This window comes from Dama dama, chromosome 7 (genome assembly GCF_033118175.1).
Source record: "Dama dama isolate Ldn47 chromosome 7, ASM3311817v1, whole genome shotgun sequence".
NCBI lineage: Eukaryota > Metazoa > Chordata > Mammalia > Artiodactyla > Cervidae > Dama > Dama dama.
The window spans coordinates 21,456,540-21,483,485 of NC_083687.1; the positions used below are offsets into that span (position 1 = coordinate 21,456,540).

At 47.3% G+C, this 26,946-nt stretch overlaps 1 protein-coding gene across 2 annotated transcripts in view; it reads right to left on the reverse strand.

The window, feature by feature from the left end:
* Window positions 1-26,946, reverse strand: part of CLIC5 (chloride intracellular channel 5) — a 162,337-nt gene that overhangs the window by 11,468 nt on the left and 123,923 nt on the right. For both annotated transcript variants that reach the window (XM_061146856.1, XM_061146857.1), the window contains exon 4: window positions 25,324-25,430. In XM_061146856.1, coding sequence (XP_061002839.1) covers window positions 25,324-25,430 — 107 coding nt within the window. The remainder of the gene's footprint in view (window positions 1-25,323; window positions 25,431-26,946) is intronic.

Consider the following 26,946-nt stretch of genomic DNA (forward strand, 5'->3'; position numbering starts at 1 on the left):
GGTTTTTCCAGTAGTCATGTATGGATGTGAGAGTTGGACTATAAAGAAAGCTGAGCACCGAAGCATTGATGCTTTTTAACCATAGTACTGGAGAAGACTCTCAAGAGTCCCTTGGACAGCAAGGAGATACAACCAGTCAACCCTAAAGGAAATCAGTCCTGAATATTCATTGGAAAGACTGATGCTGAAGCGGAAACTCCAACACTTTGGCCACCTGATGTGAAGAACTGACTCATTTGAAAAGACCCTGATGCTGGGAATGATTGAAGGCGGGAGGCGAAGGGGATGGCAGAGGATGAGATGGTTGGATGGCATCACCGACTCAATGGACATGAGTTTGAGCAAGCTCCGAGAGTTGGTGATGGGCAGGGAAGCCTGGCGTGCTGCAGTCCATGGTGTCGCAGAGTCAGACATGACTGAGTGACTGAACTGAACTGAACTGAACACACACCAAAGAGAATCTGACAGCCAGTACACCATGTCATAGGGCAGTATTAAGCAGCCTGAAAAAGTGAACCTTAACCAAACAGTAAACACTTGCTAATCCATTTTTTAAAAAGATAATGTAAACACAGAAATATAACCACCAGGATATCTTTGAAAGCCTTTATAGTTCTCATCTCCAGGAGATACCATAATAATTATCAACTTTCATTTTCTTATTTTGCTTATCCAAATGTTGCCAATATTCTGCAATTAGCCCATATAATAATTTTGTAGGAAGAAAAGGCTATTAAATAAGGAAATAACAGTTATCTAGACATCCTAGGACAGAGATAGGCACCAAATTTGGGGGAAGCCTTAGCCTTGGCTAACCCAATGAGAGAAGGAAAGGGGTCAAGGCTTCCAGGAAGACAGGACATAGGACAGTGAGTACCCAAGTCCAGGGCTGCCCTCAGAGAACCAGTGGATATCAAGGAGGCATTCTTGAGTTTAATTTAGAGGGGCTGTTCTAAAGTGTTAGCCGCTGAATTGTGCCTGACTCATTGCAACGCCATGGACTGTAGCTCTCCAGGCTTCTCTGTCCATGAGGATTCTCCGGACAAGAATACTGGAGTGGGTAGCCATTCCCTTCTCCAGGGCATCTTCCTACCCAGGGATCGAACCCAGGACTCCTGCATTGCAGGTGGATTATTTACTGTTTGAGCCACCAGGGCAGTCCAAATGGAAGGGTGAATAACACAGGCAGTGGGCTCCCCCAGAAATGTGCCACCCTGACTGCATGGAAACCTGTCCATCAAAGAGGGAACATCCAAGGGGAGATAATACGGCAGAAGACTTTTCCAGCCTTGCCCCAGTGATTATCTGGCCAATAATCCATTTACATATAACAACAGAACAGAGACTTCCCTGGAAGAAAATTTCTTGAACTGAATAAAAAGGAAAATACAACATATCAACTTAAAAATTATATATATATATGAACAGAACAAAATACTCAAAGGAGCAGCTATAGGATGTCACCATCACTCAGATTCATTCTCTATCCTAGAAACTGTCTACTTAGGCTCTGAGAACAAAGCCAGAGGAGACAGCGAGTCACTGGCCACTGCATCTGCATTATCAGTCCCACCACTCCGCGCCCCCCCCCCACCCCTACCCCCAGGGCTGCGTTTTCCAGACTCTGGTTTAGAGCACGACATTGAGGTGATGGGAATCAGTCTGGATGTTAATTCCAGCAGATGAAAGGGAGGAGTTGCCCCCAGAGGAAGAGCCCAGAGGGTTGTGCTCTTGTTCAGATTTTTCCCAAATGTGCCTTCTGTCAGCCCCTCCTCACATAATCCATGTTTGTCTTTTCATAGAGAGCCTTTGTCTGAGACAATGAAATGACACCAGCCCAAGATACGGCCATTGAACACTTACTGGAATGTTTGAAAACAGGCTGGAGGTTGGATGTGGTTTCTCAACACTTCCTTCTCCCTGGTGCAGCATTTGAACTTGGACTTCATCATCTGCTTTGTGTTTCCAGTTTGGGAGAAAAAGACTGAGCGGGGCTGGGAAAAATGCTTGTATTCCCCTTAGTAATTGTCTAGACTGGGATGGGACTGCAGGCCTATTCAAGAGCACCAGCAGAGGGTGGATACGCAATAGTACTTCTTAGCACCCCACCCCACCCCCACCCAAAGAGCTGTGATTTACATTGGGCCTGTTTGCTTCCACAAATCCTGCTGCCCCTTTCAGTTATGGAGATGATAACAAAATCTTGCTTCTAATGAAAAAAGGAACCATCAGATTGAATTCCTGTTGAAATATGATGAGCTGATACCATCTGAGGGAAAGAGACATGGATGGGGTAGGAGACATTGCAGGTTTTAACTCCAAAATCACCCTGGACCCCTGAGCTGGTTACTGCCTGAGTGCAAGTCTTGGAAACATCGTGAAATTTGGTAAGAGAGTCTAAGAACAGCAACTGAAGCTCCTTAGGAGGATGATTCTGGATAAATTTAAAACTCTCTCTCCAGCAATTTCTCAAGGTGGATGGGTAAAGTCTGAGAACAGCCAGGGTCATTGCCTTCAGTTCAGTTCAGTCGCTCAGTCAAGTCTGACTCTTTGCAACCCCATGGACTGCAGCATGCCAGGCTTCCCTGTCCATCACCAACTCCCAGAGCTTGCTCAAAGTCATGTCCGTCGAGTTGGTAATGCCATCCAACCATCTCATCCTCTATTATCCCCTTCTCCTCCTTATGTCACAACTATGACCCATCATGTAATACACCATGTCCGGATGCTCTGAGGACATCCTGTGTATGTCAGTTGCATCATTCCTGTTTGTGCATTTTTGATCAGGAATGTGAAGGTGAGAATTGGAGAAAATCACGGTAGAGAAAAGAGGAGATGAAGCAGAGAGAAGGGCCCACATGACAGAACTAATCTTGTGTTTAAATTCGGACCCCACCCAGGGTAAGTTGTAGGGCTTTCCAGGTGGCACAGTGGTAAAGAATACATATGTCAGTGCAGGAGACACAAGAGACGTGGGTTCAATCCCTGGGTTGGGAAAATCCCCAGGGGAAGGAAATGACAACCCACTCCAGTATTCTTGCCTGGAGGATTCCACGGACAGAGGAGCCTGGCAAGCTTCACCTCACGGGGTCTCAGAGTCAGACAAACGACCGAGCACACACACACACACGTAAGGGTGAGTTTACTGATGCTGCTGAGGCTAACACTCCAAGTTCTTGAACATGACTTTTCCAATTCCCTATTTATTGTACTGATTTTCTACTCCACAAACCCTGAAAATGTCCCTGATCCTGCCACTTTTGAAGTGTGGGCATGGGTAAGTTCCTCAACCCCTTTGAGTATCACTTGTCTCATCTCATCTACAGGACTAAAGATCTCTTACGAGGCCACTTAGAGGATTAACTCAGCCAATGCAGGGAAAGTGAGTCACGCGATAGCTGGCTCCTATTAGGATATCAGTTAATGACAGTTACTGCCATTGTGTTGGCAAACCAGGCAATCATCCTGCTCTCTGTTCCTCAGTCCACGCCCTTGGTCAGGATGAAATGAAGCGGTGAAGTGACAGTCGCTCGGTCGTGTCCGACTCTTTGCGACCCCAATGGACTATAGAGTCCACGGAATTCTCCAGGCCAGAGTACTGGAGTGGGCAGCCTATCCCTTCTCCAGAGGATCTTCCTGACCCAGGAATTGGAGGCAGATTCTTTACCAGCTGAGCTATTGGTCAGTATATCCCTCAATAATCCAAGGTACAGCAGAGCACGAGAGCGCCTAAGCTCCAATTCTGAACCCCAGTACCTAGAGGAAGAAATTAACAGCTTGGAGCCTGGCTTCTCTTGCTGACCGAATGTCCAGTCCCTGAGCCTCCCTTGGGATCCTTCTTGGTGACAAGCCGTGTTGAGAGGCAGGGCCGGGGGGAGCTAGACATACATGCTTGCATGCCAACACGGTGCTGTGTTACCTAATGACAAAGGCCAGCACCAATACGTTCTCTGCCAGTTCTTTGCTCTTCCACCTGCCAACTCATTCATTCCCCTGACTCTGGCTCAATCTGGCCTCCATAGAGTTTAATGATCTCTTTTGGCTGACGGCACCCAGGTTGTGAAACCGTTGATCTTTCTGCTCTGGTGAGAGTGAAGGGGATGTGAAAGAAAGCAGAGCGACAAGATGATGTTAATTCCTTCCGTGTTGGCATCTGAAACTCTCCCTCCAAAAGACTTCCTCTGAGGGGAGGAAAGGGGGGGCAGAAGCGAGGAGGGGGGGAACCCTTCGACAGCAGCAAGCCAGCCTGAAGCCAGGAGACCCCAAGACCCCCCGACCACTGACGTCCCAGGCACTTGATGGATCTCCAGCCCTTGAACGGCTTTCTTCCCCTCTCCACCCCGCCCTTCCTGTAAAGATTTATTCCGTACCACACACAAACGCACTGGGTAAAATATGTGATGAGGAAACAAGGGGAATAGTTCATAAATATTCTCAGCCATATGCAAACAATCTCAAATTTATTTTTCTCTTTCTTAAGGAGGGAAAAAAAATCCACCCATTCCATGATCACTTCCAGATTCATTGAGGTTGATATTACATAAGACCCAATATTGTTTTCTCGCTGTAGAGAAATAATGACTTGGAAACGGCAATTTGAGCTAAGAAAATAATATACTCTTACCCGGGCATGGAGGCTGAATGGAGACCAGGGAGCCAAGACTCAGCCTCCAATGAGCTCTTGCAAGCGCAGCTGAGCCCTGCTTTGAGGCGTGCTGCGCTGACATGCTTTATGCAGCGGGGGTACCAAGGAGCAAAAAGGGCCGTGCAGACCCCTGGGGGCTCAAAATTCACTTGGAGCCACGCAGATGTCACAGGTGAAAGGACTGTGGGCCAGATTGCTCTGTTCTCAGTTTCTCATATGTGGATTTTCTCTGGCATGTGAGCTTGCAGATAGAGGAGAGCCAGGGGTCCACCTCTGACCGTCGTCTGCAGCCTGAATGGGGGTCTGTTCGCCTCTGCCATGGAGAAGACGGCGGTCACTGGGAGATGGTCCCACACCCCAGTACCGGCGCCCGCTGTGTTCCTCTCTCTGCTCGAAACCGATTCCCCAGCACCGGCAAGAAAAACACTGATGTTCTGAAGTGGACCAGGGATGTTTACACCACGGTCATTTAACTACACAGCGAAGCTATTGAGATGAGAGCTATTATTCATCCCCATTGAACAGATAAAGAAATTGAGTCTCAGTCTCATCCAAGGCACACAGCAGGTTGTTCGAACGACTCCTGGGATGGACCACGAAGAACATACCTGGTTTGTTTTTTTTTTAACCACTCTGGTCTTCCTTACAAGCTCCCAACCCTTGGGTCATGGGAAAACAACAGCTTTAATTTAGTCCATTCTGGATTAGAACCTAGTTGATGTAAGGATCCAAATAGTCCTTCTAGAGAGTTCTCAGTCTCTCTGGCATAAAAATGCTCAGTTTCTCAGACAGCCTCCCTCTCCCTGGCTCTTCCCCCTGAGTTAATGGGGAGGGGTGGTGGAGGAGGCTCCTGGGACCTCCCAGCACAGGGGAGAAGGAAGTCCTGGGGTCTGCTAGGTGGAAGATGTGGGCTGCCTACCACAGGGGCTGTGTCCCTCCTCAGTGATGCTACCCCTTCACGTCCTTCCAGAGTTACCATGGAGATATTGACCTTCCGGTGGGGGTAAGAGATGGGATGCTAGCCTCTGTCCAGAACTTTCCTTGGGAAGGATATCCGAGCACAGCGCCCCATGAGGCTCTCCAGACACGTCTCTGGCTCCCTCTCCTCCTTCATCCTCCAAACCCCTGTCTCATTTCCATTTCCTGTGTCATAGATTCCATCAACCACAGAGCAGCAAGCCTCCTTGAGAGTTGATTCCTCCAGGCCTCTTTCTTAACCGTGCTAACTTTGAGAAATAAAGGCCATTTAGAACATTTTAAGACAATAGCTTGGCTTGCAAGGCTACAGTCTTTTGCAAATGCTATTTTGAGTAACAGAAGCTAAACACTCAATTTTTTTTCTCTTTCTTAGAATTCCTTCTATAGAACCCTGATCTCTCTTGAAGCTGATGCCTAGGACATATTAGAATCATGTACCCAGGAAGACAAAGAGAAAAATGTTTTCAAAATAGTAGTCTTATTATATGACTTAGGAGCAAAATCAGGATTTAAAACAGGGGCTGTTGGATTCCAAAACTTAAACTTCTTCTACTCTGCAAGGCCATCTCTGGGTGCCAAGGATGGGCCCACGGCTGCTTGGGGGCCCACTCGGACTTCCATCTTCCCTCTATGCTGCAGACCTTTCTCATATCCCCTTACCCCCTAACAAGAGTGTGGCTGTCAGGGTACCACTCCTCATGTCCTAGCTTCAGCTGTGTGTGTATGCTCAGTCGTGCCCAACTCTCACGTGACCCCATGGACTGTAGCCCGCCAGGCTCCTCTGTCCATGGAATTTTCCAAGCAAGAATACTGGAGTGGGTAGCCATTCCCTTCTCCAGGGGATCTTCCCCACCCAGGGGCTGAACCCATATCTCCCACATTGCAGGCAGATTCTTTACCATCTGAGCCTGAATGAAGGTTTTACTTTTCATCTTGTCATTTGAGAGCATGTTGATATAAAGGATGCAAAAAGAAATATGCAGCTGTGGTTTGAGGCAGACCACAGCAGAGATGCTTCTGGCTATCACATACTCTCAGAGAGAAAATACGAAGATGGCGACACCTTGTTGATATTTGATAATTTCAAGCATGAATGAAAACATGGTGGGAACAAGAAAAAAATCAAATAGACTGTACTATTGCTTCCCTCTTGCCTTTTGGAGGAAGACAGTTTTCTTTAGAAACAGAGAGGTCAGATTGCTCCTGTGAGATGTCCAAGGGCCAAAGATCAAGGAGAGAGGAGGAGGCTGAAACAGCAGAATGGTCCAGGAAAGTTGTGAGCAGTGGGGGAAGAGGAGGTACAGACCAGGTGGGCAGAAACGTAGATGCTATCATAAAGAATACAATTTTGAGGACAAAGATATTCTAAGGGATGTTTGGGACTTTCAGCTTTGTGATGGACAATGTAATTCCCTCCCACTGAAAACACCCTCTGTAAAGATCCACATTCATCTTCCAGGTTTGGGGATCAGAATCGTGTAGCTTGTTTCTATTGCAAAAGTCCTTAAAGAGAGTAAGATTGCCCAGTTATATTGGGGTTACATGAGTATGGATGATCCCATAAAGGTAAAATTATAAAACAGGCAGAAACTGGGGGCCATACCCTCTGATCCACAGTGACCTTTCTCAAATACAGAGCAGGTAAGAAGTGGCTGATCCCCACGCTCTCTTGTCTCTTAAAGCTGTATCTCTGGGACTTCCCTGGTGGTCCTGTGGCTAAGACTCTGCGTTCCCAATGCAGGGGTCCTGGTTCCATCCCTGGTCTGAGAAATAGATCCCACATGCCACAACAGAGACAAGATCCTGTGTGCCACACCTAAGACCCGGCACAGTCAAACACACAAACACACTTCCCAGGTGGTTCCAGTGGTAAAGAACTCGCCTGCCAATGCAGGAGACTTAAGAGACACAAGTACAATCCCTGGGTGGGGAAGATCCCCTGGAGGAGGGCAAGGCAGCCCACTCCAGTATTCTTGCCTGGAGAATCCCACAGACAAGGAGCCTGGTAGGTTGCAGTTCATAGTGTCACAAAGAGTCAGACACGACTGAGGTGACTTGGCACTGGCACGTGTATATCAGTTGTATCTATGGAGGGTCCTTAGGCCACGCTAAAGTGGAAATGGCATCAGGGCTGGCTTTCCTTCATGTGTGGTGGGCCCCTCTCTGGTGCCTGGGCTGTCTGTTGGCAGGTCACTGGTATCATCAGGGAAAGGACAGACAGAGTCTGGGTCAGAGGGTGTCAGCCCCACACCAGGCTCCCCAAGAAGGCTTGCCATACTGGGGAGAAGCAGGATGCCCAGCATTATAGTGTTCACGAGACCTGCGCAGATTTGAATCCTGCCACTGCTTCTACAGAATCCAGTGCATGGTGGAACTTAAAGATCATCATCATCATCATTATTATCATTATTACGGCTCTGGAACATAAGTTTATGAAAAGATGGAGCAAGGAGAGACTGAGTGAAGATTAAGAGCAACAGAAGCGGGGTGTCTGAAGTGATGCTCATCCGATCATCCCAAAACTTCCCAGGTGCAAGGAGAACTAGGGGAGCTCAGAGGGTGAAGCCCACTCCCACACTCTCCTTCATGCTCAGGACCCCAAGTTGCCTGGATCATCTCTTTGGGTTTAGCCTTGTTCTCTCCGGGTGTCAAATTTTCTTGGTCTGATAGTTGGAGAATCCACGTTCACTTTCACATCAGACCAGGGAAGAGTGGACTTGGCCTCATGGGGAGGAAGATGCTGTCAAATTGGCTTGGCGTGTGACAGGCTTTTAGGTGGGAAACAGATCCCGGGCCCTCGTCTCTACGAGGCGCTGGTGAAAACAGGAAAGGTAGAAACATAGTGGTTTATGAGTAAACACCAGTAACTTCAGCAGACCCCTGCTGTTCCCTTGCGTGGCGTCAGCTGGGCTTGGGAAGAGTCTGCAGCTCAGGCTGCCATGAGTATTATTTCCCAGGTCTAGAAAGGATTGGGGCCTTGAATGGGATAGAGTTGAAATGACAGACTCCTACGTTCTTCCAATAAAAGGCCAGTAAATAACTCTCTACTCCCAAGGCAGGATTCAGCTCTAACCACGATGGTGGATTGGGATCTAGGTCATCATTGCAGGCTTCCTACCTCTCTTTGGTGGAGAGAATCACCTAGTGAACGAGGCATTTTCTGATACATTTCTAAAGAATGCCAAAGGATTTTCCTTGAGAAGCGACAGACTCTTTGTATAACTTCCTCCTCAAGCCCTGTAGGGGATCATTGTGATTTATACAGCTCCACAAATCAACTTTATGTTTGCCCTTTGTTCCAAAGTATTATTCCCAATAACAATAAACAAAGACAACAAATATTTTTCTTTAAGAAATACAAGTCTCTGCCAATTACTGTTCATTGTTCAGTTGCTAAGTCGCATCTGACTCTTTGAGACCCCACGGACTGCAGCATGCCAGGCTTCCCTGTCCTTCACTATCTCCTGGAGTTAGTTCAAACAAATTATTTATTAGGCTGTGTTTAAAACACAGGCGTGGTAGAGCATTTAGGACAATCCAACATGCCTTTTATAAGCTATGATTTAAAAGTATGAAGGGAGGTATGGATCACAGAGACAATTCCAGATTCAAATCATCTGCTGCATCTCCTAAAAGCCACAGTAAATTTGAAGAGAAGGATTATCACTTAGCTCTTCACATATAGGTTTCCTTGTGTGAACACAGTCTGTACCATGTAAATACCCCAGATGTTTATTTATGAACAGGAGGCGAGAGACAGAGAAACACTGAATGGAGAGAGAGCCAGCTGAAGAGGAAAACTGCGGGAATTCACCAGGGAGGGGAAAAAACGAGCTGGAGCCGCCCGCAGAGAATGTGGTCCCCATTAGGGAGCCTGGCCCGGACGTTTGCGATGGGGATGTGGCGCCCCCTTCTGGCCGCTCCTTCAGCAAAGAAAACTCCCGCAACGGGTAAAGCGAACGTTCTATGTGTGTTTTCTATTAGGCTTTCCAGAAACTCATAAATGGTTGTAAACCCCATTGTGCTAATAGGAAGAGCAACATAAATGCTGACTGAAGCTATTAATGCTGGTTGTAGTTTATGCGGTGGACTGCATCAGGCTGAAAACGGGGAGTATTTTTACGGTGACTTTCTGACAGGTTAATTTTAAGTATCAGGCCATAGATTCGGTGGAGTGCTGATGTTCAGACATTTGGAATGAACTTCTCAAGGGGGAGTATAACTTTCTCGGTCATCTGTTCCAGAGTTTAGATCTAGAGACTTTGTTTTTCAACTTTCAAACCCCTCCAAACAGGCTGAAATTATTTAACCGCCCTCTGCCTTCTTCATCCTCAAATAGCAACATCTTTTACATAAGATCCATTAGCGATTTTAAAAACGGCCAGAGTGCCATCGTAGCTCTCTATTTAAATAATTGTTGGTTCTAGTCATTTTGTGACTATCCTATATTAGGTTATATAGTTGGTCCAGTCTTTGTCAAATAGGTATCTGTGGAGCGCCCTCTATGGGCAAGGTTTGGAACTCTTAGTCCCCCATGGATTGCTGAATTAGGACTTCAGCAGTGAAGCTGGGATTGTTGGGCATTTACAACGACATATACACGGTAGTTGTTCGATCAGTATTTCTTGTTTTATGAGTTGATTTGATCCCAGTTTCCTAAATGACCTACCCAACCCTTATTCAACAACTCAGTCTGAAAAAAAGTGGAAACCCCTGTTAAACAACCCAGTTGAGCATTTTCCATAACGGACTATATTAAAGATACTGGGCACAGACCACAGGATCAGTTGCCTAGGTTGATATCCTGGATTGGCCACGTACTAGCTTAACCTCTTGTGTCTCAGTTTCCTCATCTGCAGAAGAGATCACAGCACGGTACACCTGACAGGGTGGCCGTGAATAACACCTGCAGAAGTCTCGGGCTGGTGCTTGGCATGCAGTCTGTGGTTGTTATGTACAGTGTGTGATAACGCTGATATATAAGGGCCAAAGCTAAAAAACACCTAATAAATTCTTAGAGCTGCAAGGAAAAGGACTGCCAGATAAACACTGTGCTTGACCGGTCCTTTGCCCTGAGGAAGTCACACTGGATGAATCAGACAGAGTTTCTTCATGCGTGTTCAGCTGGTCCTTTCACTCTGACTCTGCCTCCATGATTACAGCTGCACCAGAGTAAGCCTTCTCCTTAGCAGGCATGCAATGAGGCAAACTTAAGAGATTAAGGTGACACGGGGGCTGCGGATGACCGACACTTTTGCAGAAGTTCCCAGATTCTGCACAATTACACCCTCCTCTCCCTTACTCAGAGCAGATCTCTGGGTGCCCATTGTTGTCCCCCAACACTGATTACATTCTAGGGGGAGAAGCTCTCCCCTGAGCATTATAACTTTTACTAAACAGCTTTTACTACACGAGTCTTACGTCTTCTAAAGTGTGAACCAAGAGTGTCTCAGATTAAGTATGCAGTTTTATACTTCTGTTTCCTAAAATCTAAGTGGGGTAGTGATTCAGATTTAGTCAAGCCCAAGGGAGAATTTGAAATAGTATGCCTTTTTTTGGCATGGCTAGATCAGATAATTTCACTGCAGTTTTTTTTTTTTTTAATTGTCTTAAGTTGAAAGTGGATTATATGCAAGAGTTCACTTTTACCTTCTTTGTTACCAAGAGAACACAGATTTGTTCAGAGTAGCAACAAGCTGGCTCACAATTATTTTTTTTCCATACCCCTAGACTAGATGAGGCCAAATGATCAAGTTCTTCCCAACGATATACAAGTGGAAATTGATGGCTATGCTTCTGAGAAAGAAAAGACAAGACACAGCTGGCACTGCCTGGAACTCAGATGTAATGTCTGGAAGTGAAGCAACTATCATGTGACATGAGGATGCAAGTCACACACTCAAGATGGAGAATCAGATGCTCCAAGAAGCTGGATTCATGACTTCTTAAAGAACTACAGCTGCCTGGAACTCTCTCCTCTCTGGACTTTTTGTAATGTGAGAAAAGCAAACACCTATTAAAAAGTAAACATTTATAAAAATTGCTTAGATTAGAGCAGAGCATGGCATATAGGAAAATGCTACATAGGTTTTCACTATGTAAAAATAGCATAAATATTTGATTAGCTTCTGTGATCAGGTTTCTATTATATGCAGCCAAATACAATCTTTGCCAGTACACATATTGCCAATATTTCATTATTACATTATTATTTTAGCACCTGGGGAGTGCCTGGTACTGAACATGTGTTCGTTGTAAGAACAAACTATTCAGTGGGGTTTGAGGAAAGATGAAAGGCACTAAAATGTAACTCTATACATCTCCCTATGCTTATGCAACGGGCCTCCTGTCCTCAGAGAACCTATGATGGTTCCTTTCTCTGCGTGATGAGAGCGTTTGGTTTCTGGAGGATGGATGCAGGGATTCCATTTGTTTGGCCTGGCGTGCCCTCCTGCAACATCATCAGAGCCAAACGAGAAGCAGAGGCCACCATCAGCCTGCACCCCTCTGCCAAGTGACACAGGCAGAACGGAGACCAGGGCCAGACGTGGGCAGAGTGCTGAGAAAGCTTGCTTTGACATCCCCACCAGGGAAAGAAAACACGGATAACTGTGGACGCAAACGCCAATGGGCATGTGACCATCAGAGTCAGACCTGGGTGCAGGGGCCTCAGAAATCATGAAGTGGGATGCTCTCCCCTGGAACTTTGAGGAATGGAAGGGGTTCTGGACCAGGGGCACAGATAAACCCATGACTTACTATGATCCAGATCACTAAATGCTTCTTCGACCAGGGGTTCCTAGAAAAATAAGGTGCCCCCTGGTTTCTGGCTGGAAGAACACTAGAATTCAGTCTGGTGTGTTTACTCTGCTGATTCTTCATGACGTTTCACCTTTAACACCAAATATAATGTTCCTTGAATGTAGTTACAAAACTGACAGTGACAAGAAAAATATCATTTAAGCCAACACTACCGCCACCACCACACTGACAGTGTTCGTGAGGGGAACTGTTCAGCTTTTTACACTCTTACTGATTGGTTTTAAATGAAGTTCTTTTTTTTTTTTCCCTACCATGAGACTGGATTTAATATAACAGAGGTTATATAAACCTTACATGTTCTCAGCTGAGCGACAGTTCTAGCCATAGAGCATCATCAAATTTAAATGGAAACTTGGGAGTGTCAGGGATGATCAGGAGAATGGGATAGGCTTTAAAGGTGAGTGTTGGATGCGCTGGGGCAGGAAGCATCCTGGAGGAGATGCTCCTGACATGGGAGAGGCAGGGTCAGCCCTTTCACCCTCTCTCAGTAAACAAGCAGGCAGGATCGGAGCATCTCAGGGTGTTTAAGATATGGTTTATTGATTCATTCAGCAAGTGTATATTGAGCACCTGCTCTGGGCTAGAGGCTGAGCTGGGCTCTGGGGATAATGATGATGAATGAGATACAGGCATCTCCATGGAGACTGCTGCCTAGACCCTACTTCTCAAAGCTCCCTCCTGGACCAGCGGCATCAGGACCACCTGGGAGTTCTCAGGCCCCACCCTAGACCTGCTGCATTAATATCTGCATTGTCACAAGACCCCTGGGGGATTCAGATGTCCATTCAGCTTAGAAAATGGTCCGGGTAATGAGGCAAGCAAAATGAAGTGCTATTTCTCTCTTAAGTCTTAAACATATGCATCTATTTAGCTGATGAGGCGTCTCAGGCTAAATTCACCAATAGGCTGGAGCTGGGCTGGGATACCTTCTGGAAAGACAGTTCAAGAGCAGAGTTTTCAAGAAAGCTAAAGGTTTTAAAGTCAAATCTCTATGTGGAAACATTATTTTGTTTTAATAAATTATGCTATCTAACCTGCTGATAAATATCACACTGAATTTAACCTCTGGCTTCAATTCTTATGTTTTAGTATCACTCATTTGTAACAAAAAAATTGAAAGCTGAGAAATGCCTGGTTGGTCCTGCATCTGTCCCTGGCTCCATCATGTCTTCTGAACAGTTTATCCACCCTTCAGCTTTCTTTGTGTGAAATGGATAGAATGATGCCCAGAATCCTGCCTGGATGAGACTGAGACAGATTTGACAAGGAGGGTTCACAGTTGGGGTGTTTGAAGTTTTGGTTAGAAGGTTTGGCCCAACCACCTGGATTTTACATCTTGTCATTTTCAGCCCCAGCTCTACCACAAATGGGGAACCCATTCTACAGGCTCATCTCCCCAGGGCCATTCTACAGGTTCATCTCCCCAGGGCCATTCCCCACCAAGAGTCAACAGAGAAGACGGGGACTTTTCTCTCAAAAGCCATGTTCCAACCACAGAGAGGGGACTATGAATGAAGTCACCATATAAACCTACTACAACGCCCCCGAATGGTATGCTGGGAGACCCCCATCATGTCTTGTGGCTAATACAGTTTTACATGCAAGCACATTCTGTTTCAGGTTAATTATCTGTGACCCTGTGTATTTAAGGAGCTGTGTACAGTAAGTCCCCTACATACAGAAGAGTTCCATTTGGAGTCAGCCAGTCAGTTCAGCCACTCAGTCATGTCTGACTCTTTATGACCCCATGGACTGCAGCAAACCAGGCTTCCTTGTTCATGACCAACTCCCGGAGCTTGCTCCAACTCACGTCCATCAAGTCAGTGATGCCATCCAACCATCTCATCCTCTGTCATCCCCTTTTCCTCCTGTCTTCAGTCTTTCCCAGCATCAGGGTCGTTTCCAATGAGTCGGTTCTTCACATCAGGTGGCCAAAGTATTGGAGCTTCAGCTTCAGCGTCAGTCCTTCCAATGAATATTCAGAGCTGGTTTCCTTTAGGACGGACTGGTTGGATCTCCTTGCAGTCCAAGGGACTCTCAAGAGTCTTCTCCAACACCACAGCTCAAAAGCACCAATTTTTCAGTGCTCCAGCTTTCTTTATGTTCCAACTCTCACATCCATACATGACTACTGGGAAAACCACAGCTTTGACTAGACGGACCTTTGTCAGCAAAGTAATGTCTCTGCTTTATAATATGCTATCTAGATTGGTCATAGCTTTTCTTCCAAGGAGCAAACATCTTTTAATTTCATGGCTGCAGTCACCATCTGCAGCGATTTTGGAGGCCAAGAAAATAAAGTCTCTCACTATTTCCATCATTTCCCCATCTATTTGCCATGAAGTGATGGAACTGGATGCCATGATCTTAGTTTTCTGAGTGTTGAGTTTTAAGCCAGCTTTTTCACTCCACTCTCTTCTTTCGCTTTCATCAAGAGGCTCTTCAGTTCCTCTTTGATTTCTGGCATAAAGGTAGTGTCATCTGCATATCTGAGGTTATTGATATTTCTCCCGGCAATCTTGACTCCAGCTTGTGCTTCATCCAGCCCAGCATTTCACATGATGTACTTTGCATATAAGTTACATAAACAGGGTGACAATATACAGCCTTGACATACTCCTTTCCCAATTTGGAACCAGTCCATTGTTCCATGTCTGGGTCTAACTGTTGCTTCTTGACCTGCATACAGATTTCTCAGGAAGCAAGTAAGGTGGTCTGGTATTCCCATCTCTTTGGAGAGTGCTTCATAAGTCTGATTTGCCTAGGTACTCAACTAACACAACTGGCTGTCTGCCGCTGCTTTTACGCTTGCTTCCTGACATCCTGGGCTTGAAATAAAGATACTGTAGTCTATATAGTACTGTACAGCGAAGTACCCAGAAGCACAACCACTGCAGAAGATGCACGCACATGACCAAGTACACCCAACACGTGAACGAACTTACGTGACTGGACATGCAAACACAGATTCACATCTTTGAAAGTTTGTTAAGTTGAAGTTTCATATGTAGGGGACTTCCTGTAAAGGCTCCTATTGGTGCATAGAAATATGAGAACACACACAAGCTGTGTGTGTGTGAGCGTGTGTGTGTGTACATGGAGGGGTAGAGACAGAGGGACGGCTTGAGTTCCCACGTGCAGACTGCATACGAGGGATCCACTGCACAGGATGGAGGAACGGTAGCCAGAGGTGAAAGAGCCCTGACCTCATGTTCGAATTAGTCATTTAACGTTCCTTTATTCCCCAGGCCTTGATCCGAGGCCAGGCCAGGCCAGGCAAGCTCATTCTGGTCAGACGGCGGGAAATTCCAGCACATGGAATGGTGTTGGTGGTCTCGGCTCTGCTGCCGGGAGCCCACACAGCTAACTCCCTCCACTAATGAATGCGCCCACCCAGGTAGGACCCTCCCCTCCCGCCCCGCTCCCCCCTCCTCCCTCCTCGGGCCTGCCCGCTTCAACAGCCCGACGCCCCAACTGCCTTCCTGATGACTGCCCAAGGATTTGTTCGGGGGCACAGCATCTGTGAAATTAGACGGGGCCACATCAGCCTCGATCATGAGCCAAGTCCGAGACCCTTTCTGGATGGGATGCTCTGGGCAAGGGTCCGCAGGAGCTCCTTGCCCTCTCCCCGCCCTCCAGCTCTTGGCTTCTAGGACACACCCCCCCCACCCCCCATGGGTAAGAAGACAGCTCTGCAGAGCACTCCACGCCTCGGAGGTGGGTCCCACAGAGCCTAGGTTGTTTTTCCTTGTAAGAATGTTAATCAAAGCAAAACGTTAACCCAACAAACAAATAAACAAAAGACCCCTAGTTGGCCCTGTGCATTCAAGGGTGGCCAGGGAAGGCAGCCTGAAGGGTTCCTTTATGACCAGAGGCATTTTTTGAAATGAGACAGCAGTGACTGCTTTGTGAGGAAGTGGGGAGACAGTCCCTTCGTTATCCTCAGCCCTGAGGTGGTCCGGGGACCACCCCCGGAGCTGCCCTGTGATAACAGCCTGGGCTCAGGCCTTCTTCCCAGTGACTGCCAGTCCTGAATTGGACCACCAGCTGTCTTCCTCCAAAAGAACAGCTCGGGGTCCCCCTGTAGAATAGATCTGGGAGCCCGCAGCCACCTCAAGACCTCTGTCTTGCAGCAGGCTGACTACCACGCACTTTCCTACTCCCAATACTGCTGACATATTGCTTTCGCTTTCACCTCTGAGCGGGAGGCTGAATGCGGGAGGTCGTGCCCATCCCCTCGGGAAGGCATGGCCTCCAGCCTGAGCCCGCTCTGACCTGGGGCCGAGTGCGGGAGGGAGGAAGAGGCGCAGGAAGGAAGGGCCTGCGCTGGAAATGGCTGGCTGGGAATAATAAATGCACACACTGGCTTCTGAACGCGGCTCACCACATCCTGGGGAATCTGGAAAAACGCTCCACCCCGCCTCCTGCCCCCCGCCCCTCCACCCCCACCCCCGGCAGAAGTTGGCTTTCACGAGGCTGCAGGAGACAGCACGGGGGCTTTGATAGTAACGGGCTTGTTAGTTCTGGGCTAACAGCCCTCCCAGGCCGCTCCGACTCCTTGCAAACACTTTCCTATTTTAGGTCAAGGAAGTTCATAAAAGCAAAGACTAGAGGTGATGGGAGGGGGAGAAGGCAAGGGAGAAAGAAGCAGTGGATGGCGAAGAGCTTATCAGCAGGCAGCCAGCGACCTCTGGAGGATCCGTGGGGTCTGGGGCACTTGCCCAGCTCTGGGTGCCGGGCACAGATAAAGCAAGGTGGCTTCGAGCCCCCGAAGGAGACCGAGACTCTTCTGGAACCCCCAGCTAAAGCTGAGGCTTAACCGAGTCCCGGAACACAGAGAAGATGCTTGAAAGGCCACCGGTCTCCCTATATTGAAGCATGATTATCTGTCTCTAGGGTGGATTCCTCCACCTGCCAGAAGAGGGCAGCACACACTTCTGCATTACCCGGAAAGCTGCGCTGCCCAGTCCAGAGGGAGGGTACCCCCGAATCTGGGGAGAACTCCTGAAATGAACAGCAGAAGCAGTAACAGCCATAGCATATTGGTGCCTACTGTCTGAAGGGGCTTCCTAGGTGGCACTAGTGGCAAAGAACCCACCTGCCAATGCAGGAGACTTAACAAACAAGAGTTTGATCCCTGGGTAGGGAAGATCTCCCGGAGGAGGGCATGATGACCCACTCCAGTGGACAAAGGAGCTGATGGACAGAGGAGTCAGGTGGGCTATGGTCCATAGGGTCGCAAAGAGTCAGACACAACTGAAGCGACTTAGCAGTATTGTCTGAAGTGCTTCAGTGCGTTTATTCATTTAATCAATAAGACAGGGCAAGATAAGACACTATTATAATCTCCATATTAGAGACAAGGCAGCTGAGAGGTATAGAAATTAAGGGAACTTGCTATTGTAGCCTGAGACTACCTAAAACAGAGCTTGGACTGTTATAAAGCTATAATTATAATTTTAGCCCAAACTTTTTGGACTAAAAACTTATAGTCCAAGGACCAAATCGAGATTCAGCCCACTGCCTATTTCTGCACTGCCCTCAAACTAGGAATGATTTTTACATTTTTGGATGACTGGGGGAAAAAAGTCAAAAGTCAAAAGAAAATAATACTTTGTGACCCTGAAAATGATGTGAAATTCAAATTTCAGTGTCCATAAATGAAGTGCATTGGAACACAGCCATGCCCATGTGTTTCCATATTGTCTGTGGCTGCTATAGTGTTCCAGCAGGGGAGCTGAGCAGTAGTGACATCCTAGACAGTCCAAAAGATCAAAAACTTTGCCAACCTCTGGAGCTAACAAAGAGAGCGTTAGTTGCTCAGTGGTGTCCTACTCTTTGCAGACCCCACGGTCTGTAGCCCACCAGACTCCTCTGTCCATGGCATTCTTCAGGAAAGAATAATGGAGTGGGTTGCCATTTCCTTCTCCAGGGGATCTTCCCGACCCAGGGATCGAACCCAGGTCTCCTGCACTGCAAGTAGATTCTCTAATGTCTGAGCCACCAGGGAAGCCCTCAAACTAAGAGATAAGCACTACTTGTTTCCAGGCAGGAAAGACTGACGGCAGAACTGACACTTTACTGGATATGGGGTTAGGACAGACATCCCAGAGGGATCTGGAAGCAATATTGACCTCAATTCACTTTCTTTCCAATAGGTAGCCCAAGGTCAAGCAGAAAGGAGGGTTTGGCATTTCTCACGCACAGCCTCTAGGAAGTAACAGAATGTTAGATTTTAAAAGAACTATGGGAAATCTCCACACTGTTCTCGCAATCCCACTTCTGGGCATACACACCGAGGAAACCAGATGTGAAAGAGACACATGCACCCCAATGTTCATCACAGCACTGTTTATAATAGCCAGGACATGGAAGCAACCTAGATGCCCATCAGCAGACGAATGGATAAGGAAGCTGTGGTACATATACACCATGGAATATTACTCAGCCATTAATTCATTTGAATCAGCTCTAATGAGATGGATGAAACTGGAGCCCATTATACAGAGTGAAGTAAGCCAGAAAGATAAAGACCATTACAGTATACTAACACATATATGTGCTCTAAATATGGAATTTAGAAAGATGGTAACGATAACCCTATATGGAAGACAGAAAAAGAGACACAGATGTACAGAACAGAATTTTGGACTCTGTGGGAGAAGGCAAGGGTGGGATGTTTCGAGAGAACAGCATCGAAACACGTATATTATCTAGGGTGAAACAGATCACCAGCCCAGGTTGGATGCATGAGACAAGTGCTCAGGGCTGGTACATTGAGAAGACCCAGAGGGATCGGGTAGAGAGGGAGGTGGGAGGGGGGATCGGGATGGGGAATACATGTAACTCCATGGCTGATTCATGTCAATGTATGACAAAACCCACTACAATATTGTAAAGTAATTAGCCTCCAACTAATAAAAATGAATGGAAAAAAATAATAAATAAATAAATAAATAAAAGAACTATGGGAACTGCCTTCCATATTTCATCAAGACTAAGATACACACTTTTTTCACACTTGACATCTTTGAAATCAGACTGTGTCTTACCATCAAAATCTTAACAAAAGTTTAAGTTTATTTTGGTTACTTGTCTGTTTCTTATTGGAAAATACAGCTACTGTACTTACATCTAATGAAGGGCAAAAGCTAGAGAGACGACTCAATCCAAGTGTGGGACTCTAAACACACAGCCCTGGGGCCGGCACATCATAGGTACCCAAGGGAGGGATCTTAGGACTTTACTTAGGAAGTCAGAATTCTTATCAGGGCAACTCTTTTAGCAGGAGTATGTTAGGCTATCCCACTGTCTTCCATAGTTAGGAAGGAGTACATCTTTGCAAACTCAGTAGAGAGGCCCATCAGTCTTCATAAAAAAGGGATAAGCATGATCCAGCAATTCCACTCCTGAGTATCTATCCAAAGAAAACAAAAATGCTAACTCAAAAAGATATCTTCATTCTCCTATATATTGCAGCTTGACCTACAATAGTCACACATAATGGACACAACCTGGGCTTCCCTGTAGCTCAGTTGGTAAAGAATTTGCCTGCAGTGCAGGAGACCTGGGTTCGATCCCGGGTCTTCTAGAGAAGATGACGAAGAAGAAGAAGATGGATATCAGGTGCAGCAAGGGCGGGTGAAGCGGGGACTGTGAGGGCGGTGCAGCCAAAGGAGGGGAGAAGACAGAGGTGTCACGCTGCTACGGGGTCACTGGCCCCGACTCCAGGAGGACGTGAAGGGAGCCACAGCCAGATGGACAAAGAGAAGGACAAGTACAGCTTTGCTGTGACTGCATCTCCAGCCCCACGTCAGGAACACTTGTCACTCTCCTGGGGGGCCGGTCTGCCTTCGTCTGGCCCAAAGGCTGTGGTCCAACATCCGCCTCCAGCACAGGGCTCTGGGAGTTGACTTTGCTGTCTCTCTTGCCCTGAGCTTGTTTTATGACACCCCCCCACCCCTCCACACACACACACACACACACACCTTGTTTTTCTTTCTCACCTCCTTCTAGAATATGTTGCCCCCGTGAGTGGTTATAAAGCCTTTCTGGTTCGAGTGGAGTATACATTTTAAAATAGAAAGAAAGCCCCCAGGACAGACGGAAACAGAGACGGAAATAAGAGAGAAAGCCAGACTTGAGGTGGCAGGAGGTGAGGGAATTCCAAGGGAGTCTTGAAAGACCAAAATCATCTAAGTTGGAAAAAGAGCACTTAGCAGAGAAAAAGGTGGGATCTGCAGTCTCACATATCCGCAGATACGTGAGAAAGGAATATGGAAAGGTGGGAAGGAAAAGTGGGTAGGCTGCATAGGATCTGTTTGGATTAGACACAAACAGGTGGGTTTGGGACTCTTAGACCTCTTAGGAGAGGAAGAGAGCCCCGTGGATGTGGACGGATAAAGGAAGGAATGTGCAAACATGTACAGACCAGGAGAAACGACGGATGGATTTGTATCCTTAGTCCACAGGTACGTACATGTCCACTCACTCTCCAACCAAGAAGGAAATGGAGAAAAGTACATGAGGATGTGCCACAAGCCAAAAATGAGACAGTCATGGGGCAGGGGTATTAATATATCTAGGGACATGTGATAGGGCTGGAGGAATTAACAAAGGACTTTAAAAAGAGTGAATAAGAATAAAGAACACAAAACACACATGAGATCCCTCTGTCGATTGTCTGGAACCTGTAGTATGTACAAAAAGTGGAATAAACCAGTAGGTGGATAGGACGAAAGCAGAAAGAAAAAGAGAAGTTGGGGGAAAAAGAAAGTAAAATATAGTATTTATGCCTGGATTACAGTAAATAGCTAAAATGAGTTCTTTGATAGCCAAGGGGTTCGGTAGAGTATGTTCAAACAGCAGTTTGAGGGTAAGAAATGCAAAATGCAAGATGGATATTCAAAGAGAGAAGCCCAGGTCATCTTATGAGATAACCAAGAAGAGCAGGGGTGACCAGGTAAAGCAAGGTGTCAAAGAAACCCCTTGAGGGAAGGGATACACCCCAGAAGCCAAACTGACATCGCAGTGGGCAGAACGCTGAGCCAATGTGGGGGCCGGGGGAGAGGGGACTTGGAGCTGCGACTCTTGAGTCTGAGGGTTGCCATCCAGTCTCAGAGGTCTGCGTGCCATGGCTGTGTCTATGAGGAAGGTGAGCGAGAAGTGCCAGGAGGGGGACTCGCAGAGAGGGAAGGCCATGAGGCACAGAACCAGCAGTGTGGATGGAAGTGGCCTCTGCCGGGCGGAGACAGGATGCAGGGTGAAGGTGCAGTGGAGTGCAGAGAACGCCAGGCTTGTTACTGGGCATGCCAAAGGTGAGATGGACGAAGCTTGTGCCTTCCCTGCCCTTCCCCACCATCCTCCTGCTTCAGAGCTCCATAAACTTTCAAGGCTGAACAAATCACATAACTCTTCCCTGCAAGGTTGGAAGACAGATGTGTGGGGCCCAGAGCAGGGACTCCCGCGGCCAAAGCTAAACGCAGGGCCGCTCTCTTCCATCTCAAAGACGCCCTTCCCTGGGCCACGTGGGCTCTCCGCTCCTGCTGCACCTCCACTTTCCAAGGGAGAAGGGCCCGTCTCCTGGTCAGCCTGGCCAGTCTGTTGAGTAGGGTCTGAAGAACAGGCTGATGCAGATGAGAAAAACAGTCAGAGAAGGGTGCTGAGGACGCGTCCAGAAAACTGAACACAAGAAACAAAGTCTCCCAGGAGCTGTGCGGTGATTTATATCACAGATCAAACTTTGTCGTAATGCTTTTCTTCCTCATCTTCACGATCCCCCCACCGCCGGGCCCCCTTCCTCACTGGCTAGTCCTTCTTAATCATCCTCCACAGCTCCTTCTTCCTCAGGTCCCCTCTGATCACACTTATGTGGGTGATCCTACTGGTGATCCTGCTGGCCCTAGAGCTCTCCTCTCCTCACTCACGGACTCCCTCAGGGACCAGAAATCCACAGACACTCAAGTCCCTTCACATCTGCAGGTTCCAACATCCGTGGACCAAGAGAGCAACTGCCTACCTTGGAGAGGAAGAAAATGCATCAAGGAAATGGGAAACAGAACTAAACAAGTCAAAAAGAGACTAAATGGTTGGGAGGTTTGGGATGCTCATTAGGACTCACGAAGCAAGAGCTGAAGCAGTAGTTTCTGATGCCAGTTTTCGTGTTTATCTCATTTTTGCTCTAGGAATAATCAAAGTGAACATTTAAAGAGCATTTACATTGTGTCAGGCAGTGTGCTAAAGGATTCATAAGCATCTAATTATGAATAACATGACTCTGCATGACAAACCTTGGATATGTTCTTCATGGCCCTGTTTGGCAGATGATGAAATTGACAGCATCACTAAGTATATTTTAACAGATGCAGAAACAGGCTCTGCACTCCCTGCTCTGTCTTCACACTTTCCCCGCTCCCTCCCCACGCCCGCCAACCTCTGTATGTCCTCTTTTCTTCATGCCAGGACCCCGTCATTGGATTTAGGGGCCACACTAAATCAGTAGTGTGAGACCTTAACTAATCACCTTGAGACCCTTAACTAATTACATCTGCAAAGACTCTATTTCCAAATAAGGTCACTCTCTGAGGTCCCGGGTGGACATGGATTGTGGGGACAACACTCAACATACTACAGGCTCCAAACAGCCACAAAGCAAGAGCACTGAGCATATTTAAACTATTTCCCACGTGTTTCTCCTTTTTCTTGTCCCTAAAAGGCCACCCTCCCTATGGTACCTCTTCATGTACCTCTAATGACTACCTTGCCCACAGGGTAAAATCCAGGGCCCTCCCCCACCTCCCCTCCCCACCCCGGCTGCCACTGCCAACTCCAGATGCTTCTCCTGGTCTCTGTCACTGGAGTCTTCTCACCCTCCCCACATCCTCCACCCTGTGCTCCTGGTCAAATGACCCCCCTGAATCTTTACGACCCGGTTGAAATCCCTTAGGAAGCTTTCTCAAATGACCCAGAGGTAAATCCCTGCTGCTCTGAACCCCTTGGGAGATAACTCTTTTCTCTGCTCACAGGCCAACTAACCAGCCCTTCAGACTCCCCTTGATGAAGTCATCACCCACCTCTTGTCCTGTTATCATTGCAAACGTAAGCCTTTTCTTCTGCATGAGTCAGGCCTCAAAGACTGGGTTGGTGTCTTTTTCTAGAATCTAGTTTTGTGCCTGGCACCCCCAGGTCTGCAGGAGCTGTCACTGAACCCTTTACTTTCCCACTGCACCAACAGTTCCTGCCAGAAGTTCTCTCTCATCTCATGCGTGGCTGTCTTTCCTGGTCACCTTGGTTCAAAGAGATGCCTTTCTCCTCCGGGCTCGTGGAGCAGTTAGCTCCAAGGTGGTCCAAGCCAATGGGCCACCTGGTTTCGGGATCCAGTGTATGATCACCTGTTGTATATTCAATTTCTCACTCATTCTTGTAGATGCCAGAAGTGCTGTTCAACCAATCACTATTCATTTACTCATTCATTCACAAAGTTTTCGTGACACCCTTGCTCTGCCTGGCTCAGGGCTAGGCTCCATCTTCCTATTCAGGGGACCAGCAAACTTCCTCATCCTTCTTCCTTCTCCTCCCAGGGACTAACACAGTTCTTCAAGGGTCACACATTCTCAATGGGACAGTGCTATTCAAATCACTTTAACTCAAGCTAAAGGACCAGGTCAAATGAGGGACTAAAAATGCTATCAACTTATGCAACTTCCCTGGCAGTCCAGTGGTTAAGAACGTGCCTTCCAATGCAGCAGATGAGGGTTTGATGCCTGGTCGGGGAACTAAGATCCCACGTGCCTCGGGGCAACTAAACCGGAGAGTTGCAACTACTGAACCCACACGCCACAACTAGAGAGAAGCCTGTGCACTGCAATGAAGATCCCACATGCCACAGCTAAGGCCTGATGCAACCATAAATAAATAAATAAAGTAAATAAGTAAATATATATATATATATATATATATATATATACACATATACATATAAACACTGCCAACTTAGGACTTCCCTGGCGGCACAGTAGATAAGAATCTGCCTGCCAGTGCAGAGGACATGGGTTCGATCCCTGATCGGGGAAGATTCCACATGCTGCAGGGCAACTAAACCCAGGGGCCACAACCGCTGAATCTGTGTGCCTAGAGCCTGTGCTCCTCAACAAGAGAAACCAGCACTCTGAGAAGCCCGAGAGCTGCAACAAAGAGCATCCCGTGCTGGTTACAACTAGAGAAAGCCCTTGAAAAGTCATGAAGAGCCAGTGCAGCCAAAAATAAATAAGTAAATCCTGTCAACTTAAACGAGGGGCTCAAACCCCTCTGAGAAGGCAGCAGAGGCCACCAAGCCAGAGCTCTGTGGCCAAGGCCCGAAGTTAAGGGGCGAGTGGAGGAGGAGCCCTTCCCTGGTGGCTGGCAGCCCGGACGGTACACAATCGACCTGCAATGTGGGAGACCTGGGTTCGATCCCTGGGTTGGGAAGATATCTCGGAGGAGGAAATGGCAACCCACTCCAGTATTCTTGCCTGGGAAACCTCATGGACAGAGCAGCCTGGCAGGCTACAGTCCATAGGGTCACAAAGAGCCAGACACAACTTAGCGACCGAGCCACGCATGGCCAAGGCAGGACCCTGTGCGCAGTGTATCATGATGTGCACCAAGGAAGGCTCAGAGCGCAAACAGCATCCCTCTTCTGATTCCACAATAAGGACCACCGGCCTCTTTTCCTGCACTGGCCAGAAAGCAACATCTATCACCCTCTCTGCTGCATCAAGAGGCCTCAGAATGAACAGATAAAAGCACTGGTTCCAGGTGCTTCTCTGGTGAGTATCTGAAGGTGCCCTGGGCAGGGGACGGCATCAGAGGCGGGCGGCTGGGCGGAAGGGGGCACTCACCAGCGTTGCTCTGCTGCTTCGTGTTTTTAATGTAGGCGGAGAACTTGGCGAAGATGTCGATGCCTGCCGTGTTGGACTCCCGATGTTTCGCAGCCAGTCTGGGGTACCTGGAAGGCAAGATGTGTTCTCAGGTGAGTGAGAACTCGGAGGTCCTTTAAGGGAGAGCCTCTTTCAGTCACCTCATGATGAACAACTCTTGTCTTCAGCAGGATCTATAAGTCTTTTGAGGTTTCTCCAACCTATCCTGTAGGGAGGGTGGGCACTTGTACCCTTAGTTCAAGGACAGTGCCAGTGAGGGGGCTGGATTTTACTCCATGGGCAAGGCAGTAGTTAGAGGTACATGAAGAGTCACATAGGGAGGGTGGTCTTTTAGGGACAAGAAAGAGGAAAAGCACATGGGAAACATTTAAATATATTCAGTGATCTTGCCTACTTGCTATTTGGAGCCTGTAATGTGTTGAGTGTTATCTCTACAACCCGTGTCCACCCAGGACCTCAGAATGTGACCTTATTTGGAAATAGAGTCTTTGCAGATGTAATTAGTCAAGAGTCTCAAGGTGAGATAGTACTGATTTAGTGTGGTCCCTAAATCCAATGATTGGTGTCGTCATAAAAAAAGAAGCAGACACAGAGCTGGGGTGGGAGGAGGGGGCATGTGAGTCCGAAGGGGGCAAACTTGTTTGTACCGGAATCCATGGCTTTGACCCCATTGGTGCCATCAAAACAAGCTGTTCTGATTTTCAAAAGACATTATTTCATGAGCATTCTACATGAATGGCCAGCCAAGAGTGGATGGAAGTAGGGGAGGGGCAATTGCTTGACCATCATAATCACTAAGTATGTGGACTTTTGTGATCTTTGGGTGAAGAGTGCACTTCCAGCTGTTTGGCTACTTTATGTTTAAAATGCAAACTTCTTTTTTTTTTTTTTTTGGTTTAATGTTTTAAATAACTTGAAGCAAAACACCTTTAACAAGTATTTGTTTTTCTTTCTTTCTTTCTTTTTTGTTCCTTCACTGACCCATTAGCTAGGGCCACCTACTCCTGGATCATGTTGAGTGGCTGTTTAATTTCAGATACTGCCATTGGACGGGTCTTCCAAAAGTCACTGGGTCCAGCCGTCTGCCCTTGGGCAGATACGAGACATTATCTCCCTAATTTTACAGGGAAGCAATTGGAGACCAGAGTAATTAAATGACCATTTGAGGTCATTTATTATTTGAGGTCATTTGAGGCCATTTGAGGTCATTATTTATAGATAATAAATAGTGAAGGGGCCATGAGAACCTGGTTTCTGGGCGCTGGAGCAGCGATCCTCTCACTTCTTCTCTTCTCTGATATCAGTAAAAGCTTACTTGTACTGAGTGTCCACTCTGTGCCAGATTCATCATTTATTCCTCACAATTCCACTGTTACTGTCATTAGCTTTCTTTCCCACAGGAGACAAACAAGGTGCAGAGAAGCTAAGCAATTTGTCTAAGCTCAGGAGACCAGGCGTCAGAGGCAAGAATCCAACCCAGGCACTTTCACTTTGGAAGCCCAGCTCTTAAGGTCCGTGTCCTGCCGCCTGTCCTCTGCTGTTTACCCCCAAAGCCGCCAAACACTCCCTGGAGCTGGGCTGAGC